This window comes from Bos javanicus, chromosome 28 (genome assembly GCF_032452875.1).
Source record: "Bos javanicus breed banteng chromosome 28, ARS-OSU_banteng_1.0, whole genome shotgun sequence".
In the NCBI taxonomy this organism is placed as follows: Eukaryota; Metazoa; Chordata; class Mammalia; order Artiodactyla; family Bovidae; genus Bos; species Bos javanicus.
Window position 1 is genome coordinate 27731055 of NC_083895.1, and position 21756 is coordinate 27752810.

Consider the following 21756-nt stretch of genomic DNA (forward strand, 5'->3'; position numbering starts at 1 on the left):
CTGTGGAAAGCTTTTCTGTCTGCCTGTAGTAAGCAACCGTGTCTTTCATTCTTAAATATGAATGCATGCCCAAAGATCACCAGACATGGTAGGAAAGCCAACATGAAAAAGAAAGATGAAATAAATGGGACGACTGAGTCGAAAACCTCAGATGACACCACCCTTATGGTAGAAAGTGAAGAAGAACTAAAGAGTCTCTTGATGAAAGTGAAAGAGGAGAGTGAAAAAGTTGGCTTAAAGCTCAACATTCAGAAAACGAAGATCGTGGCATCCAGCCCCATCACTTCATAGCAAATAGATGGGGAAACATGGAAACAGTGTCAGACTTTATTTCGGGGGCTCCAAAATCACTGCAGATGGTGACTGCAGCCATGAAATTAAAAGACGCTTACTCCTTGGAAGGAAAGTTATGACCAACCTAGACAGCATATTAAAAAGTAGAGACATTACTTTGCCAACAAAGTCCATCAAGTCAAGGCTATGGTTTTTCCAGTGGTCATGTATGGATGTGAGAGTTGGACTGTGAAGAAGGCTGAGCGCCGAAGAATTGATGCTTTTGAACTGTGATGTTGGAGAAGACTCTTGAGAGTCCCTTGGACTGCAAGGAGATCCAACCAGTCCATCATAAAGGAGATCAGTCCTGAATATTCTTGGAAGGACTGATGCTGAAGCTGAAGCTTCAATACTTTGGCCACCTGATGTGAAGAGCTGACCCGTTTGAAAAGACCGTGATGCTGGGAAAGATTGAAGGCAGGAGAAGGGGACGACAGAGGATGAGATGGTTGGATGGCATCACCGACTCAATGGACATGAGTTTGGGTAAACTCCAGGAGTTGGTGATGTACAGGAAAGCCTGACGTGCACAGTCTATAGGGTTGCAAAGAATCGGACAGAACTGAGCGACTGAACTGAACTGAGTCTAAATTACTAAATAATTTAGAGAAAGAAGATGATGTAAACACACCCCAGCTAGTTTCAGGGAGATTGGAAGACATGGTGCATTCATAAAAAAAAAACAAGATGCTATGAAAAAGGAACAATCAAAGAACAAAAAAGAATGCTCAGAAATTAGCAATATGATTACTAAAATTAAAAAGATGGGGACTAGCAGCCCAGTGGTTAGGACTCCACACTTCCTGCAGGGGACATGGGTTCGATTCCCTAGAGGGAACTAAGATCCTGCATGGGAAGAAAAGGAGTGAGGAGAGAAATTTAAAAGCCTGAGAATCAGAAGGAAAAGGTTGAGACTTGGGGGAGCAATCTGGGAGATCCAAGTTCTGGTTTACAGACATCTGATTAAGAGACAGGTAAAGGGAGAAGTGGGAGAAATAAAAGAGATGGGGGAAATAATCAAATACATAACAGGAAAAAATTCCAGGAGTTCTGAAAAATTTTAAGATTGAACAGGCTTATCATCAAGTGCTGACACCTAGACACATCCTTGTAAAGTTTTAGAACATGCAGAGAAAATTTAAAAGCTTGGGGGATTGGGGTCTACCAAACTTCTCTGTAAAACTGAATGCCAAAAATGATGGCTCAATGGCTTCAAAACATTGAAGCAAAATGACTTTGATGCTAGAAACTCCACCAAATAATAATCCAAAGATCATTCAATAAGGACAATTTCATTTGTGTAAGAAAAAGTTTACCTCTCAGCACTGTCCCTGAAGAGCAACATGAGGCAGGTAAAAGGAAAACAAGGGAGAACGCCAATAAGGAGGAAGTCATGGCATCCAGGATGAGCTGGGAAGACAGCCCCAGGATGACCACTCCACCCTGGAGCCCAGGGCAGAGGGCTCCAGGAACAATGTCTCTGGGGAAAAAGTGCCCCCTGCAAACAACCGTGTGACCTAGAAGCTGGGTGATGCCCCAACCAGGGATCAAACCCAAACCGCCTGCAGTGAAGGCTTCCCCAAGGGCTCAGCAGTAAAGAATCCATCTGCAATGCAGGGGACGCAGGTTCGATCCCTGGGTCGGGACGATCCCCTGGAGGAGGAAATAGCAACCCACTCCAGTATTCTTGCCTGGAAAATCCCATGGACAGAGGAGCTTTGTGGGCAACAGCCCGTAGGATCACAAAGAGTCAGACACGACTGAGCATGAGAGCACTAGTCAATCTCAGTGAAAGCCCGGAGTCCTCAAGGCACATTTCTCTTCTGTCAACAAGAGCAAAGATAAGTACAGTCAACCCTCATTGTTCATGGATTCCATATATGCTAACTTGCCCACTCACTGAAATTTATTGGTAAGCCAAAAATCAATACTTGTGGCACTTTCGCAGTCATTCAAAGACATGCACAGAGCAGAAAAAGCTGACCCATTCACTGCACACCTTCCCAGCTGAGATTAAACAAGGCCACGCTCTGCCTTCTTGTTTCATCTTCTGCCTTGTACATGAGTCTTCATCGTGGTCTATTTAGTGCCATGTTTTTCAGTTTTGTGCTTTCTGTTAGTAACCTCACTGTTCAAAATGACCCCCAAGCATAGTCTTCAAGTGATGTCTAGTGTTCCTAAGGGCATGGAGGCTGAGATGTGCCTTATGTAGAAAATATGTGTGTTAGATAAGCTCTGTTCAAGCAAGAGTTATTGATGCTGGCCGTGAGTTCAGTGTTAGTGAATCAACAATTCATATTACATAAGGTGTCTTTGAACAGAAACATACATCAGACAAGGCTGTGTATTGATCCGTTGATGAAAATGTTGTGATCAGAGGCTCACAGCAACCCAACCCTGTTTCCCCAGAACAGTTGTTCACCACTCACTAATGCAGTGTCCTACCTACTTTATAGAACACATTATAGCACATGGAACTCTGCTCAATGTTACGTGGCAGCCTGGATGGGAGGGGAGTTTGGGGGAGGATGGGTACATGTGTATGTATGACTGAGTCCCTTTGCTATCCACCTGAAACAATCAACATTGTTAACTGGCTATACTCAATATAAAATAAAGTTTTGTTTTTGAAAAAAAAAAGAACTACTGCACAAGGATATATATATATCAAGGATCAACTGTAATTACACAAATACCTCATTTTATTGTGCTTTGCAAATATTGCAGTTTTTTACAAATTGAAATTTTGTGGCGACCCTGCCTTGAACAAGTCTACCGGAGCCATACTTAGTGTGCCTCTGTCACATTGTGGTAATTCTCACAGTATTTCCAACGTTTTCATGATTATTATTTTTGTTACAGTGATTTGTGATCAATGACCTTGGATGTTTCTGTTGTAGCTGTTTTTGGCATCTTTTTAGCAGTAAATTATTTTTTAATTAAGGTATGTACATATTTTTAAACATACTGCTGGTGCTGTGTGCTTGGTCGCTCTGTTGGGTCTGACTCTTTGTGACCCTGTGGACTGTAGCCCGCCAGGCTCCTCTGTCCATGGGGATTCTCCAGGCAAGAATACTGGAGTGGGTTGCCATGCCTTCCTCCAGGGGATCTTCCCAACCCAGGGATCGAACCCAGGTCTCCCACATTGCAGGCAGATGATTTTTTACTGTCTGAGCCAACAGGGAAGCCCAAGACATACTGCTATTGCATGCTTAATAGACCACAGTGACGTGAAAACATAACTTTTTTATGTGCTGGGAAGCCAAAAAATTCATGTGGCTCACTTTCTGGGGTTATTCTGGAGCTACACTTACAATATCTCTGAGGTATGCCCGTAGTAACTTGGGTGTGTGTGTGGAGTGTCCTAGCGTTGAACCACAGAGAAGGAAGTGTGATGCCAGCATCCCACTCAGGTCTGATGGGAACAATGTTTACAAAGCCTTCATGTAAATGCTATTCATTGGCATTTATTTTTAAAATTTCACCTAGGCACATGTTGTAATTCGGGATAGTGGAAAATACAGAAGAGAGAGGTGGAAATAGGGAAGTAAAGTCAGGAGGTGAGGGCCAAGGAAAGATTGGGGCCCGCACATCCTCATTTTACATGGCGAAGGCTCAGGAATCAGTATCTAAAGTTGTGTGTGTGAAAGTTGCTCAGTCGTGTTCAACTCTTTGTGACCCCATGGACTATACAGTCCATGGAATTCTCCAGACCAGAATACTGGAGTGGGTAGCCTTTCCCTTCCCCAGGGGATCTTTCAACCCAGGGATCAAACCCAGGTCTCCCACATTGCAGGCGGATTCTTTACCAGCTGAGCCACAAGGGAAGCCCAGCAATACTGGAATGGGTACCCTAACCCTTCTCCAGCAGATCTTCCAACACAGGAATCGAACTGGAGTCTCCTGCGTTGCAGCCGTTCCTTTACCAACTGAGCTGTCAGGGAAGCGCTAAAGTTGATGGAGTCAGTGATGGGGATTGAAACATATTATTTAAAGTTTTCAATGCAATCAGTGGTGGAAATAAAATGATAAACTTCTTTACCTTTTCACTTTATTTTACTGTTGTGTGCAAGTATTAAATTTAAAGATAAATTCAAAAATTTTAAATAACTCATGTAACTTTCTTGTTTTCCCTGCTTTAGGGAGACCCTGAGCATGTCCTAATTATATGTTTCAGCTTATATAAGCTCACAGAGAATTTAGGGTCTCGGCCATTTTTTTTTTTCACAGAACCCAGAAGAAAAGCCTTCCATTCCATTTATTAAGTGGTTCGGTCTCAACAACTTAATAAGTATTTCTGTCCTAAAAATTTAGTAGCCATTTGAAAAAATAATAACACATGAACTAGGAGAACAATTGCATCCCATTCTTAGATAACCAGGGATAAGTTAGAAAGAGGGAGTGTACACCTATTGGACACTACATGATTTCTCCCACCTTGGAATCAGATTGAACACCCTGTTCTCATTCACATTCATTTTCACCCCGCACTTGCTTTTAATCACAACAGCCAGTAACTCAGCTTTGCAAAGATACGGAATCACCGAAAGGAAGATAGTACAATCTACCCTGAACCACCGGTGGAACCACAATAAGCTGGTGGTTGTGGAGGCAACCAGAGGTTGACTATCACCAAAGTCCACTTGAAAGCTTAAACATTCGCTGTTTTGTCCCACGGTCCCTCGGCACACAGTTTGGGAACCATGGCTCTAGCATCTTTAAAACTTCATTATGTTCTGTCATGCAACTTCATTGGAAAATATTTGAGGACAAAGGCCACGTATATTTTACAGCTATCTAATGTGGTTTCTTGTTCAATAATAAGTGCTCCATAAATACTTTCATTGAATCTATGATCTCATAGATTGTAAGATGCATACTGATTTCTAGAGATAAAAAAAAATTTTGAGTGCATCATAAAATCAATGAAATACAATAGTTATTTAAATAGGCTGGTGTGATTTTTATTGCCCATGTCTGAGTCAGTGCTGCAATTTAATATTTACCCTTGTGATACCTGTAAAATGAAAAGTGATTTCAGGCAACAATACTGGAGTGGGCTGCCATTTCCTTCTCCAGGGGATCTTCCCAACCCAGGGATCAAACCCAGGTCTCCCGCGTTGTAGGCAGATGCTTTTTACCATCTGAGCCACCAGGGAAGTCCCTGGTGATACCTGTAAAGTCTAACCCATGTTCTTATGGACTTAAAACCCAAGCATAAAAATAAATCCTAAAACAACAGAGTCTGATGTGCCCTCTTCCCCAGCACATACAAAACCAGTGGTGTTCTCCCAACCGCTGTGCTCCCAGAGGTGAAAGCCAGTGAGCAGGCAACACTCATTTTCCCTGCCTCTTCCCTGAGTTTTATTTTCCTGCCCTCCCTCAACTTAACATGCTTACAACTCTTCTGTTCACTTTGCAAGTCATTATGAGACTTTATATAGTAGTCCTACCTTAGTCTTCCAGATGTGGAAGGACAGGTATGATGCGGATCTGGCTTGTATCTGGTCTGCTTTCCCATTCCTCTCATCCCCCGCGTAGTGTGTATAACCACTGGAAGAGCTTCATCCAGCCATCTTCCTTCTTCAGTCCTATAAACAAACATCACACTATAGTCCTTAAGCTCTGCCTAATTAGAACAGAACTTGTTTTCGAGAAGGTAAGTAAATGTAAACATTTAATTATTAGTCTAGTGAAACAAGTTTCACATCGCCCAGTTCTTTTCTCTTTCCAGGAGTGCCCCTCCACAGAGATTCATATTCACAAGAGTAGGGAAACCCGCATTCAAGTCTTTTAACTCCTGTATTACCAAGCCTGCATAGAGTCAGGGGTGGTCTGGAAAAGAAGAAAGTTAAAGGTTATCTTTTCTCACCACTTCAGGCAGAGTCCAGCACAGGCTGGGGGGCAAAGCGGGATTTGGCAAGTAGGGTCTTCTCTCAAGTGGGCCAAGGAGGTTCTACCCTTCCTTCCATCTGTGGGTCCCGGCAGGTGTGACCTATTAGCTCCCATGAGCCTGCTGTCTGCTTCCCCGAAGGATTCCTGGACGTGGTCTGATTCTTTCACTGTGCAGGGGCCTCCCAGCCCTCGAGGCCAGGAGTTAGGCTGCTTAAACTCAGCACAATGTCTGCACATGCCACCGGAGGGAGACCCCTTCCAGCGCCTGAGAGTGGGCTCTCGTCTAACCCTTGGAAATGAATTGTCCAAGGAGACACAGCTACTGACAAAACAAAAGACTATAGACAAGGGGGTGGAGAGCAGCAGGGTAAGGGAACCCAGGACTGCTCTGCCCTTGGCTCACTGTCTCGGGTTTTGGTGGTGATGGGGTTAGGTTTTGGGTTGACTCTGGCCAGTCATCTTGCCTGTGCCCATACTTGGTCTGACTCAGGGTTCTTCCTAGTGGCACGGGCATCTCTCAGCCAAGATAGGTTCCAGCGTGCGGGTTTCCGGGAGGTTGGCAGAATTTATCACTCTCCTGATCAGGACCTCCTGTAGTGAGACTTGTAGTTCATGCAAATGATTATTATTGTGCCTGGCCACGGCAACTGGTTTTGGTCACTCATTTCCTATCAAAAAGTCAGGTCTGCAGACACAAAGACTCTCCAGTCCTACTAAAGCACATGCAACGGTCAGCCTCACATTTAGACTTCAAATAGCACTGCATCCCTAACTCTAAGGCCCTTTTGTTGTTTAGTCGCCAAGTCGTGTCCTGTTTTGCGACCCCATGGACTGTAGCCACCAGGCTTCTCTGTCCGTGAGGTTCCTCAGGCAAGAATACTGGAGTAGGTTGCCATGTCTGGAAACCAAAGGAAGAAATTCTCGATACAAAATGCAGTGTTTGGGGTGATCCCTACATTTTATAGTGTTCAGCTCGTATGTTACTTTGTTTGATCTAACCCTTGTTTTCCTTTCTTGGCTATTTTATCTTCATGAATGTGTTAGGCATCAATTCCCTAAAGTCCCCTATTTCTCTTCTACCGCCAGTCCTCATTACCAACTTGTAGGGCAATTTGTGACTCCACTTGGCTGATTCTGGGAGAGCCCCTGGGTGGCTTTATTATGCACACCTAGTCATTCTTTGTCTGTTTGCATCTGAGAAAATGTCCTGGGCATGGGGGGATGAAGGGGTCCTGCCCTCGTGGCATTTGTGCTCCGTGGGTTTTGCTCTCTATCAGAGAGATTATGACTATCAGCACGTTGTACTGTAGCCATAGAGTATATCCTCCTGTGATGGGCTTCTCAGGTGGTTTCCTTGACAACCACACCTACTAATCCTCCCCCTCCCCCAACTTAGGGTAACTGGAAAAAGCACATAATTGGTTTAGTGGAGTTACCAACACTAACACATCTTTATGCACCTGCACAGGGTTTTAACTCCAGAACTCATTTCTTAAAGAGACTACGCTTCTTTTTGTTTGCAGCAAACGCACAGAAATGTGGAAGTTCTAAAAACATTGATGCTGTCTTATCCTTGTGCCTTACTGGGAAAGAGATAAAGTTCTTAGGCTATTTGCTCATCTTTCTCGTACTTAACTTTGATGAATACCTACATCTCTCGGTGGCAAAATGACATAAAATAGGAGTGCAGTAAGTACATAAGAACAACATAACATTCTTACATAAGAATGTATGTAATGTATGTAGTAAAAATGCCCCTAACTTACATCATTTACCTGTGAGATAAGAGGGTGCTGAGAATGGGTTTTGTTGCTAATTCCATAGTTTTTATATAAAAATCCTCAGTCATACAGAGTAATCAGATACTTTAGAAAATTGAACTCCATGTTCAGTCTTCCATCTGGATTAAATAAATCCCAGTTCTGTATCTTTCGTATTAGTCATGAGTTAATCTAGCACTTTCTTCTGTCATTTTTTTTTTACTTTCATTGACATCTTGGCTGTTGGCAAACTGACCGAGCCAAAATTTGTGTTGCCTCAACAGGTAGAACCAATTTTATTTTTGACCTTCTCATTTTCCATCCCCAAAGAAAACAGCCACTGAAAATAATGTTGCCCTTGGGCCAGAGAGGTTTGATTCCCTAACATTTTTCCTAGAAAACTTCTGTTTCCTTTTCTTTGGTCCTTCTTGTTTGTAATTTGCTTTTACTTTTTCTAGCCTATATTCCTTTTTTTTGGTTATAATACTCTCTCCACCAACAGGTTAAGCTCTATTACAATTCTCTGAATTAATTTTAGCCTTACAAAGGCTTCTTCAGAAGTATATAATTATTTTTCATCTTTGCACTACAGATAGCTTCCTGAAATGACAATGAATCATATACGTATCTCTCCATGCATTGTACTGAAGTCACCTCTTTGTGCTGATTCTGAAGCTCCTCCCCCAAATCACCCTGGGTTCCCCATTCCAAAGAGCAAGAGTCTGAGTTGCACTGTGGTTTTTCATTTGCTTGTTACTCTGCATTAGCATATTCAATAAAACTGCCTCTTCTGGCATATTTCTGTTTGCAAGGATGCTACATTACTAGAGAATTTAGAGAAGTGTTTCCGTCTAAAAGGTGCACATCAGCTCTGAGTTGTGGGTCAAAGCTAACCATTACGATAGGCATGGCCATATTAACTTTGTACTATTTATTAACAAGAGGCAGAAGCAAATCAGGGCAAAGAGGAACCATATTGGTTTGCTTGTTGCTGCTGTTACAAGTTATCCCCCAAATTTAGTGGCTTTGAACAATACAAATTTATTCTCTACAGTTCTAGAAGTCAGAAGTCCAAAATCATTTTGTTTCTTAAACTGAATTAATTTTATTATTTCTTTGCCTACGCTGGGGCTTCATTGCTGCACATGGCTTTCTCTAGTTGCCGTGAGCAGGGGCTACTCTGTAGTTTGAGTGAGCGGGCTTCTCGTTGCGGTGGCCTCTCAGGTTTTGAAGTGCTAGTCCTAGGCTCGTGGGCTCAGCAGTTGTGGCGCATGGGCTTAGTTGCTCCTCTGCATGTGGGATCTTCCCAGACCAGGGAGCAAACCTGTGGCCCCTGCATTGACAGGCGGGTTCTTATCCAGTGGACCACCAGGGGAGTCCCAAGATCATTTCCAGTGGGCTAAAATGAAGATGTCAGCAGGGCTGGTTCCTTTGGGATGCTCTGAGGGGAGAATCCATTTCCTGGTGTCAGCCTGTCTCTCCTCTCATCTCCTTCCCTTCTTAGAAAGACCCTTGCAATTACATTAGACCCACCCAGATAATCCAGGATCACCTCTCCCACTTAATCACATCTCCAAAGTGTCTTTGGCCACATGAGTGAGTGATAGTCGCTCAGTTGTGTCCAGCTCTTTGCAACCCCATGGACTGTAACCCGCTAGGCTCCTCCATCCATGGGATTCTCCAGGCAAGAATACTGGAGTGGGTTGCCATTTCCTTCTCCAGGGGATCTTCCTGACCCAGGGATAGAACACGTGTCTCCTACATTGCAGGCAGATTCTTTACCATCTAAACCACCAGGGAAGCCTACTTATAAAAAGACATTTCTGAGTATAAAGACAGGTCAACTTAAAAAGTATCAGCAGATACATGCTTGAGTAGCCAATTCACAGGTTCTGGAGATCATGAAGTGGATTTTGTTGGAGACTGACCACCCGGTATCCCTCTCCTGAGTTTCTGTGGCCTCTCCTACGGAGGCTGGGCTGGCTGGGTGGGATGGGGAGTTGTTTGTGGGTGGGCGTGCTGACACCCAGCTCCCCATCTGCAGCACCCTGCAGTGGCAGCCAGGTCTCAGCTACCTCCCCGGGGCTATCAGGTGGGTTGCAGGTGCCCTGGGGCTGCACCACGGTTCTCAAGCCATCAGCCAGTCACCCTTCCTCACCCTGCCATCTTTCCTTTCCAGCATTGAGTCAGTGCCCGGAGGCCACCGTGTAAAGCAAGCTGCGAGGGAAACTAAGGCAAAATGTCGGGCCGGAGCGGGAAGAAGAAAATGTCCAAGCTGTCGCGTTCAGCCAGGGCCGGGGTCATCTTCCCGGTGGGCAGGCTGATGCGGTACCTGAAGAAAGGGACGTTCAAGTACCGGATCAGCGTGGGTGCTCCTGTCTACATGGCCGCAGTCATCGAGTACCTGGCAGGTAATGTGAACACGCAGGTCAGGTAACCCTCCCAGGTAACCCTCCCCCCCTCCCTCCCTCCCAGCCCCTGCCAGGCTGGGCAGGGGAGCCTTGATTCGCCCTATGGCTGTCTCAGGGTCGCTGTGGGGGGTATTGGGGTTTCGGGTTGCCTGATTGACTAAAACTGACTCCTGCAGGCTTTAGGGAAGAGGACAGAGGATCAACATGAAGGGAAGAGAAACAAAGGGACTTTCTAGACCACCCCAAGAGAGGTGTGTTGCTGTATACAAATGTAATATGTAAATTTCTAGGCTCCCGCAGAAGACAGACTACAGGGAAGATAGGGGCTTGCTATTCATTTTGCAGGAGAGTTTTTCACTTTTACTTCAGGGTCCTCACTTCGGTACTCCTGCTGTACTAAACTCAATGTCCATAAATAATGGACTCAACGTCCATAAGTAATGTTGAATCCGGCACTGAAAGCATCTTCAGTTGGTCCTATAAAGCCAACAGTATTTTAATTTTACTCTCCATTACAGAGGTGGTCCTCTGTCTACAGATATATTGGAAATAGTTTCCCATGTTGGTTGCTAAATTTTCTTTTTTTTTTTTTAACTGAAAGATGACATTTTTGTTGTCTGTGGTCTCTATCTATTTGAGGACTTTATATTTAGCCTTTTTGTTGTGGGTCTCTTATGTCTTAAACAGAAACCAAACTTCACAGTATCAAAGCATATATACGTATATAAAATCTATAAGTATAAAAATACATATGAAGAAATGTGATTAGTTCCTTGAGAGGTCATTTTAGCCATCAGCAACAATATCCCTGACTTTGCCCAAGGTTAACAAATTCTCCAGATACCAGGGTTAAATCCCAGTTAAGTCCATGGGGTAACAGAACAAACCTCCCCAAACTGTCTACCCGGGAAGCTGAGCTCCCTGCAGCGGCAACATGACCCAGCTTCTGTCACAAGGTCCCTCTTTCCCTCCTGCTTCTCCTTCAAGAGCGGCCTCTTCCTTCTCTTTATCTACTCAGTCCTGTTCTGCCCTCTTGGTCCCCCAACACTCACCAAGCAACACTTACTGGCAGGAGGTTTGCTGTGAACCACCCGTGAAAACCTCTTCCCCCTGGAGCTTCCATCAGGCAGACCTTGGCATCTTGAGTCTTTATCTTCTCATGAAATGAAATGCTGATTCCTGAGCTAGAAGTTTTTTGGGAGGATCCTTTAGGAGGTTGAAGAGAAGGGCAGGAGGGATCTGAAAGGAAAATCAATCAAGTGTGATACAGCAGTGCTTTTCAAAGTGGGGGTCGCTCTGGGAATCTTGTGGACAAAGTCAGGGGTAAGGCCTGAGACTCTGCATTTCTAACACGCTACAATGATGCTGATGCTGCTGGTCCAGGGACCACTCAGAGGAGTGAGATTTTAGCCAGTCTTTCAGCAGCATGAATGTTTGTTAAAATGCAGGTTCCTGGCTGCACAGCCTGCAACCCCCCAGGGTCTGATTCGCTGGATCTGGAGTGGGACCCAGGAATTTGGTAGGAAAAAAATCTCCTGACTTGGAGGGAGAGGAGGAACTTTGAAAGTGGTGACAGAAGCTTTAAAACAACCTATCAGGTCCGTATCACCCACTGATGCAGGAAGACCCTGAGTAACCCAGAGATGCCATAGCCTCCAAGCAGGAGCCAGGGTTCCCTGAGGTTCTTCAATCCCAAGCCATGCATTTTCTACTTCAATACACTGCCCCATTACAATGTTTGTATAATCAAAATAATTAATACTTCCTGTGCCTCCACTTAGCCAAAGCCTAAACTGTGCATAATAAAATATGGCCTTTTCAATCACCAGAGACTCTCTTCTTTGGTTCACATGTGTTTGATGAGAAACCTTATGTTTTCCTCTCCACTCACTCAACAAATATTGACCAAGCCTGTACCTGTCAGTGCACACAGTAAGTCCTTAGACTTCTTCCTGGTAATAGCATTGGGCTGCTTATATGATTTTTCATTTATTTTGGCTTACTTCCACGAGACCCCATAGCAATGCATATTATAGCCTGAATGTCACACTCTGGACTTTGAGACAGCACATCCGTGAAGACTGATGGTGTCTCTCAAAGTAGAACATCACCCATTTTCTCATAGTCCTTCATTCACTCAACAGACATTTATTGAGCACCTACTATATGCCAAGTGTGGTTCTAGATGCTGAGGATATAGCAGAGACCAAGGCAGACAGGAGTCCCTGCCTTGGAGCAGAGTGCATTCTGGAGAGAGAAATGAGTCAACAAATGAGTGAAGTGTGTGTGCTCTATCAGATGGTGATTCGTGATCCGGGATGAATAAAGCAGGAAAGGAGTGAGGCTGTTCTAGGAAGCTGGGAGCTGAAGGGAGGCCCACTGAGGGGGCTGGCACCTGAAGGAGGCCAGGAAGGGGCATGTGGGGTGGGCCCTCGGGGCAGAGGGAAGCAGGTGCTGGGCGTGTCTGAGAAGCAGCAGTGGGGACGGAAGGCTGGGGCTGAGGGAGGGGCTTGAAATGTAAAGGAGGCCCAAGGGACGGTGGCTGGTCGGGGAAGAAGAACTTGTCATGAAGGGTTTGAGCAGAGGTGGAGCAATCTGAGCTTGCAGGCAGAGGGATACAAGGCCGAAGCAGGGAAAATGAAGAAAGTTAATTACTTGCAGAGATCCAGGTTAGAGATGCGAGGCTAGGGGGCTGCCGGTGAAGCTTCTGTGGAGGGATCAGAGTACTGGGGGGTTTTGAAGGCAGAGTCAACAGGATCTGCTGACAGGTTGGACATGAAGTGTGAGAGACATGAGGAGGAGCACCCGGAAGGATGGTGTTTCCAATAACACTCCTTCCCAGGGCCAGCCTCCGGCTGTCCTGGGTCAAATGCAGAAGATGAAGCAGGTCTTCTGGCTTCTCTGTGTCCTTTCCATCCCTTCCTTTTGTGCTTTTTCCTCCTCTCCAAACTCAGGCTGGAGTTGAGAGCAGGGGTTTAGATGTCAGTTTAAATCTGGTTTCTCAATTTACCGGCTCTGTTACCTTGGACTAATTCCTTAACCTCTCTGATCTTTGGGTATTTTCGGAGCTAAGCTCATTTAACTCTATTAATGAGCCACAATGTATATAAAATGTCTGGTGCATAGGATGCACTCAATAGATGCTTATCCTTCTCATTTCTGTTCTATGAAGAGCTGATGAAATCATTCAGGGTAAAGTGTAATGACTAATTCCATAAAGGTGGTTTATTTGGGGGTTGTATTGCATTTTAATGAGACAAGGAGTTTAAGCCAAAGGAATGAATCATTACTGCAGGCCATTGGTGAATAAGTAAAAGGAGGATTCTGTTAGCTGTTGTTTTGTTTTGTTTGGGAGAGGGGCATGAATTGACTTTCTTTAGGGATGGGAATTGGAGAAGGCAATGGCACCCAACTCCAGTACTTTTGCCTGGAAGATCCCATGGACGGAGAAGCCTGGTAGGCTGCAGTCCATGGGGTCGCTAGAGTCGGACACGACTGAGCGACTTCACTTTCACTTTTCACTTTCATGCATTGGAGAAGGAAATGGCAACGCACTCCAGTGTTCTTGCCTGGAGAATCCCAGGGACGGGTAAGCCTGGTGGGCTGCTGTCTATGGGGTCGCACAGAGTCATACATGACTGAAGCGACTTAGCAGCAGCAAGGATGGGAATACCAGACCACCTGATCTGCCTCTTGAGAAATTTGTATGCAGGTCAGGAAGCAACAGTTAGAACTGGACATGGAACAACAGACTGGTTCCAAATAGGAAAAGGAGTACGTCAAGGCTGTGTATTGTCACCCTGCTTATTTAACTTCTATGCAGAGTACATCATGAGAAACGCTGGGCTGGAAGAAGCACAAGCTGGAATCAAGATTGCTGGGAGAAATATCAGTAACCTCAGATATGCAGATGACACCACCCTTATGGCAGAAAGTGAAGAGGAACTAAAAAGCCTTTTGATGAAAGTGAAAGTGGAGAGTGAAAAAGCTGGCTTAAAGCTCAACATTCAGAAAACGAAGATCATGGCATCCGGTCCCATCACTTCATGGGAAATAGATGGGGAAACATGGAAACAGTGTCAGACTTTATTTTTGGGGGCTCCAAAATCACGGCTGATGGTGACTGCAGCCATGAAATGAAAAGACGCTTACTCCTTGGAAGAAAAGTTATGACCAACCTAGATAGCATATTCAAAAGCAGAGACATTACTTTGCCAACAAAGGTCCGCCTAGTCAAGGCTATGGTTTTTCCTGTGGTCATGTATGGATGTGAGAGTTGGACTGTGAAGAAGGCTGAGCACTGAAGAATTGATGCTTTTGAACTGTGGTGTTGGAGAAGACTCTTGAGAGTCCCTTGGACTGCAAGGAGATCCAACCAGTCCATTCTGAAGGAGATCAGTCCTGGGATTTCTTTGGAAGGAATGATGCTAAAGCTGAAATTCCAGTACTTTGGCTGCCTCATGCAAAGAGTTGACTCATTGGAAAAGACTCTGATGCTGGGAGGGATTGGGGGCAGGAGAAGAAGGGGACGACAGAGGATGAGATGGTTGGATGACATCACTGACTCAATGGACGTGAGTCTGGGTGAACTCTGGGAGTTGGTGACGGACAGGGAGGCCTGGCGTGCTGTGATTCATGGGGTCACAAAGAGTCGGCCACGACTGAGTGACTGAACTGAACTGAACTGAGGGAAAGGAGTTGAAAGTGTGAAAGTCTCCCGTCACCCTTGAAATGACCTTCAACATTCATGACAATATTGACTGAGTTTCTCCTTTGGATCAGGCCTTGAAAATACGAAGGAAGACAAACAGATGTGGTCCTGGGTTTACATTCTAGCAGGACCAACGAACATTAAACACAACAAAAAAGGGACTTCTCTCATGGTCCAGTGGTTAAGACTCTACACTCCCAATGCAGAGGGCATTCCTAGTCAGGGAACTAGATCCCACATGCCTCAACTAAAGATCCCACATACTACAATTAAAACCTGGTGCAGCTAAAAAACAAAACCAAAAAACTACACAATAAGATGGCATGCCTGTGGGCAGGGAAGCTAGAGGAGCTTTGGGAAGCAGGGGGAGGCTGCCGAATATCAAGCAAGGGCCGTAAAGACCTAAATCAGGTTCTCAATCCTGGTTTTTTAACAAATTGATTGATTTAAAATCCTGATACCTGGATCTTACTCCCAAAGATTCTGGGATAATCCTGGGCATCAGAATTTTTTTTAATTTCCCCAAAAGATTCTGATGGGCAGCCATGATGAGTAATTAGTAGGAGCTGGATAGACTCAGATGGGTTAATTGTCAGGTTGCGGGGAAACGAGAGTGAAGAGAGGGCCACATGAGAACGTGCACATTTTGCACACTCATGCCTGGGGAAGGCATTGAAGGCAGGAGGTGGCATACTGGGGCCCTTCAATATCCATAATGGAAAAGAATGTGAAAAAGAATGTACAAGAAGCCAATAGGAACCTGAAACGTCTTGTAGTTGTCTGAAGATTCTTCGGTCACTATGTCAAGCAACACAGATGTTTCTCGGTCTTCATTTGATGAATATCAGGGATCTAAACTTACCCTAAAAGCTAGAGAGGCACCATTTGTCGCCACTGGAATGGCAGGTTTTGCAGCAATTGTTGCATATGGATTATATAGATTGAAAAGCAGGGGAAATACTAAAATGTCTGTTCACCTGATCACCTGCATGTGGCAACCCAAGGCTTTGTTGTGGGAGCAATGACTTTTGGTATGGGCTATTCCCTGCATCAAGAATTCTGGGCAAAGCTAAACCCTAGAAGAGGAGATGCCGTCTTGGTCTTGTTGGTGGTGCTTGCTTTAGTTAGACATCTCGTATTGAGCTCATATGTTTATATTGAAAATAAATTGTTTGGGTCAGACAAGAGCATGGTGATTTGAAAATTGGCTTCCTTTCTTGCAGGCTTGATTTGCGTGGTGACCAAGTTACTGGTGACTAGTTCACTAGCTAGGTCATTCAGGGGAGTCAGATCAGCACAAAAGAAACATGTCACTTTTAAATACACTGGATAGCGGTACCTGTCCACCTTCTTAAGCTCTTCTATTGAAATTAGTTCTAAAGAAGACAACATGCTAATCCTGAAAATGTTCCCAGTTGCTGCAGAATATCATATGCTTTTGATGTAATGTAGGAATCCTATTTACCCCAGTTAATTTAACTTTCTGACTGCCTTGTGGACTGAGTTCTGTTTTAAGGGCTGGTTGGCTCTTAAGGAACCCTTTCAGAACAGTGCATGGAATGCAACGTTATAAACCTCCCTGCAAGTCTGTGTGTGTCTTTAAACCAAACCCAAAAAGCTGGTAACAGAGCCACTTTGGAATAGTATTTATTTTAGAATCATAGTTGTAAACATGAGAATAACTTAAATTGTAGATCCCTTTTAGCTCTTCTGTAATTGCAGAATTATATTTTGCTGCTGTTATATTAGAATAATTTTAATGTTATTTTGAAACAAATGCAAAGGTAAATGAAAAACACTTTTTAAATGTGTGCAGTATGTTTATTTTCTCCAAAAGAATCATCAACTAAATAAAATGCCTATAATGGAAGTGATTGATGGGCAGGCTGGTTTGGTCAGACATTATACAAACTTTGGTATATCACAGAATGCTTTGCTGTACTTGTGACATTCTCTTGTCTAACTTGAATTTACATTCCATGGTGATAACATGGTAAATGTAGTGTTATTAAAGTAAATGAACACACACACACACAAAGAATGTACATATATGTATGTATAACTGAGTTACTTTGCTGTACAGCAGTATCAACTATACTTCAATAAAAATTTTTTAAAGAAAAGGGTTTTAAAAATAGCATGTAAATTGGTGGGAATGCAAATTGATACAGCCAGTATGAAGAACAGTATGAAGATACTTAAAAAACTAGTAATAAAACTATCATATGACCCAGCAATATACCCTGGAAAAACTATAATTGAAAAACACACATGTACCCCAGTGTTCATTGCAGTACTATTTACAATAGCCAGGACATGGAAGCAACCTAGATGTCCATAGACAGATGAATGGATAAAGAAGTTGTGGTACGTATATATAATGGAATATTACTTGGCCATAAAAAGGAACAAATTTGAGTCAGTTCTAGTGAGGCAGATGAACCCAGAGCCTGTTATACAGAGTGAAGTAAGTTAGAAAGAGAAAAACAAATACTGTATATTAACACATACGTATGGAATCTAGAAAAAGGTGCTGATGAACCTATTTGCAGAGCAGGAGTAGAGACACAGGCTTAGAGAACAGACTTTGGACACAGCAAGGGAAGGAGAGGGTAGGGTGAACTGAGAGAGTAGCAGTGGCATATATACATTACCAGGTGTAAAATAGATAGTTAATGGGAAAGAGTTGCTGTTAGCGCAGGGAACTCAGCCTGGTGCTCTGGGACAACCTAGATGGATGGGATGAGGGGGGTGGGGTGGGAGGGAGGGAGGTTCAAGAGGGAAGGGACATGTATACCCATGACTGATTCATGTTGATGTATGGTAAAAACTAACAACATTGTAAAGCAATTATCCTTCAATTAAAAATAAATAATTTTTTTAAAAATAGCATGTAAAAATGCAAAGTCATTTTTCACAAATCTATGAAATTCATGAACCATTCTTTCTATTAAGTAAAACTGTACCAAGAAATTATCCATATTTTAAAGTCCATTTTAATTTTTCCTGGAGCAGATCCCCCAATTTAATAAAATCTATTAAAAATTTAAATATTTAACACATAAAAATAAAATCTACACCAAATGGAAAAAAACAAAAGAGTGGATGCCACTTAGCCAAAAAAAAAAAGATTGCACAAATTTTCAGGCGCTTGGGGAGAAATAGTAGTTGGCCTTGCCCGATTTCTCTGGACTGGCTGCCTGGCTGACCCCAGGTTCACACATCATGACTTTAGAGCCATACGCCATTTCTGGTCCAAACCTCTGGGGGAGGTTGCACACTCCGGCAGCAAGTACATGTTGGACTGCTCATCTAGAAACATCCACCAGCCTCCGAGAATGGACATCACATTCATAGTTCAGTTTATCAATCTGTAAATGCTGGCCCGGTTTACATCTCTGATGTAAGTGAGGGAAATGGACTGAAAAAGCAAGCCCAAATTCTGGAAAAGAATTTTGTATCCATCAGCAATAGTTATCATGTAAATCTGAGATATTGAGAATGAGTAATTTATAATCATTTTATGGTGAGAAAATGTTCTGTAAGGTATTTTTAATTGACTGGACAAATAGGCCTTAAAACAGGGTTGAGTAACTTCCCTGGCAGTTCAGTAGTTACGACTTCATGCTTCCACTGCAGAGAGCATGGGTTCAGTCCCTGGTGGAGAACTAAGATCCCACATGCCACGCAGCATGGACAAAGAAAAACAAAACAAGGTTGAATTTGAGAGCACTTCATGAAATCTTCATGTAACCGAGAAACCTATCATTTACACATCATTTCCAGACAATTGGGTCTATCCATTTAACACCAATGGGTAAATTTAATTCATAGCAGGAGAGATAAGAAAGCCTTCCTCAGTGATCAATGCAAAGAAATAGAGGATAACAATAGAATGGGAAAGACTAGAGACCTCTTCAAGAAAATTAGAGATACCAAGGGAACATTTCATGCAAAGATGAGCACAATAAAGGACAGAAACGGTATGGACCTAACAGAAGCAGAAGGTATTAAGAATACATGGAAGAACTATACAAAAAAGATCTTAATGACCAGATAACCACGATGGTGTGATCACTCACCTAGAGCCAGCCATACTAGAATATGAAGTCAAGTGGGCCTTAGGAAACATCACTACAAACAAAGCTAGTGGAGGTGATGGAATCACAGTTGAGCTATTTCAAATCCTAAACAATGACGCTGTTAAAATGCTGAACTCAATATGCCAGCAACTTTGGAAAACTCAGCAGTGGCCACAGGACTGGGAAAGGTCAGTTTTCAACCCAGTCCAAAAGAAAGGCAATGCAAAAGAATGTTCAAACTACCACACGATTGCACTCATCTCACACGCTAGCAAAGTGATGCTCAAAATTCTCCAAGTCAGGCTTGGAGACTGTACAGTACATGAACCGAGAACTTCCAGATGTTCAAGCTGGATTTAGAAAAGGCAGAGGAACCAGAGATCAAATTACCAACATCCATTGGATCATAGAAAAAGCAAGAGAATTCAAGAAAAACATCTTTATTGACTACATCAAAGCCTTTGACTGTGTGGATCACAACAAACTGGAAAATTCTTCAAGAGATGGAAATACCAGACCACCTTACCTGCCTCCTGAGAAATTTGTATGCAGGTCAAGAAACAACAGTTAGAACCAGACATGGAACAACGGACTGGTTCCAAATCGGGAAAGGAGTATGTCAAAGCTGTATATTGTCACCCTGCTTATTTAACTTACATGCAGAGTACATCATGCGAAATGCCGGGCTGGATGAAACACAAGCTGGAGTCAAGATTGCTGGGAGAAATATCAATAACCTCAGATACACAGATGACACCACCCTTATGGCAGAAAGCAAAGGACTAAAGAGTCTCTTGATGAAAGTGAAAGAGGAGAGTGAAACAGCTGGCCTAAAATTCAACATTTAAAAAACACAGATCATGGCATCTGTTCCCATCACTTCATGGCAAATAGATGGGGAAACAATGGAAACAGTGATAGACTTTATTTTCTCGGGCTCCAAAATCACTGCAGATGGTGACTGAAGCCATGAAATTAAAAGATGCTTGCTCCTTGGAAGAAAAGCTATGACCAACCTAGATAGCTTATTAAAAAGCAGAGACATTACTTTGCCAACAAAGGTCCATCTAGTCAAAGCTATGGTTTTTCCAGTAGTCATATATGGATGTGAGTTGGACTATAAAGAAAGCTGCTGCTGCTGCTGCTGCTGCTGCTAAGTTGCTTGTCATGTCTGACTCTTTGCTACCCCATAGATGGCAGCCCACGAGGTTCTGCCGTCCCTGGGATTCTCCAGGCAAGAACACTGGAGTGGGTTGCCATTTCCTTCTCCAATGCATGAAAGAGAAAAATGAAAGAAGTTGCTCAGTCGTGTCCGACTTTTTGCGACTCCATGGACTGCAGCCTACCAGGCTTCTCTGTCCATGGGGTTTTCCAGGCAAGAGTACTGGAGTGGGGTGCCATTGCTGAGCACCAAAGAATTGTTGCTTTTGAACTGTGGTGTTGGAGAAGACTCTTGAGAGTCCCTTGGACTGCAAGGAGCTCCAGCCCGTCCATCCTAAAGGAAATCAGTCCTGAATATTCGTTGGAAGGGCTGATACTTTGGCCACCTGATATGAAGAACTGATCATTAGAGAAGACCCTGATAATGGAAAACACTGAAGGCAGCAGGAGAGGATGACAGAGGATGAAGTGGTTGGATGGCATCACTGACTCAATGGACATGAGTTTATACAAGCTCCGGGAGTTGGTGATGGACAGGAAAGCCTGGCATGCTGCAGTCCATGGGGTCACAAAGAGTCTGACACAACTGAGTGACTGAACTGATTTAACACCAAACATTTTTTTTAATCTATTGATTTTTTAGTTTTTACATTTGGGTTTTGAAAAGATCACTTTGGCAGCCAGGATCACACCTGTGGTTGTACACTGCACAAGGACATACATTTAAGGTAGTAGCATTCACATCATAGACCTCAAAGAACTGTAACTTATTATGAACATTTCCAGCAGATGGCAGTAAAGCGTCTTGTCCTAACAAAAGCAGGGAAGTCCAGCATCTTGAGGAAGGGGCATCTTTTTCTAATTTGCACAAGATGCCATCGGCCAGTGCTGGCCTTTTTGGCATGGGTCTAGAGGAAGACAAAACCGGAGACAGGAAAACCACTTAGGCAGCCACGACAATTATCTGGGCTGGAGGAGAAGAGAGCTTTAACTCAGGTAATGGCAATAAGTTTGGAGAAGAGAAGAAAAGATGTGTAAGACTGATGAGGCCAAGTCAAGAGAGGTAGGGATGGAGAATGATTCCAGGTCTATGCGTGGATGGAACTGCCAGTCCCAGGGGTGATGGAAGAGCCTGTTTCTGGGAATGCTTTCTTTTGGGGGATGTGGTGAGTTTTATTTACCTGCAGAACACCCAGGTGACATCATGGCAGGGCTGGAGGTACAGATCTGGTGACATGGGAAGGAGGATGGAAGTGGGCGCTGTAACTGAATGAGGTTTCCCGAGAAGACTGCACAGCCTGAGCAGAGCAGAGCACCCAGACCAGGCCCAGGGACACCGCCACCTAGTGGGCAGGTGGACAGACGTGCGGAGGCGAGGGCAGGAGACAGTCCTGCGTTCTGTC

At 43.8% G+C, this 21756-nt stretch overlaps 1 protein-coding gene and 1 pseudogene across 1 annotated transcript in view; both read left to right on the top strand.

The window, feature by feature from the left end:
- Positions 1-21756, top strand: part of LOC133240433 (core histone macro-H2A.2) — a 52933-nt gene that overhangs the window by 11002 nt on the left and 20175 nt on the right. Inside the window, exon 2 of the mRNA XM_061405214.1 lies at positions 10168-10399. Within this exon, the coding sequence (XP_061261198.1) occupies positions 10228-10399 (172 nt within the window). The 5' untranslated portion in view covers positions 10168-10227. The remainder of the gene's footprint in view (positions 1-10167; positions 10400-21756) is intronic.
- Positions 10477-20085, top strand: LOC133240430 (HIG1 domain family member 1A, mitochondrial-like; annotated as a pseudogene).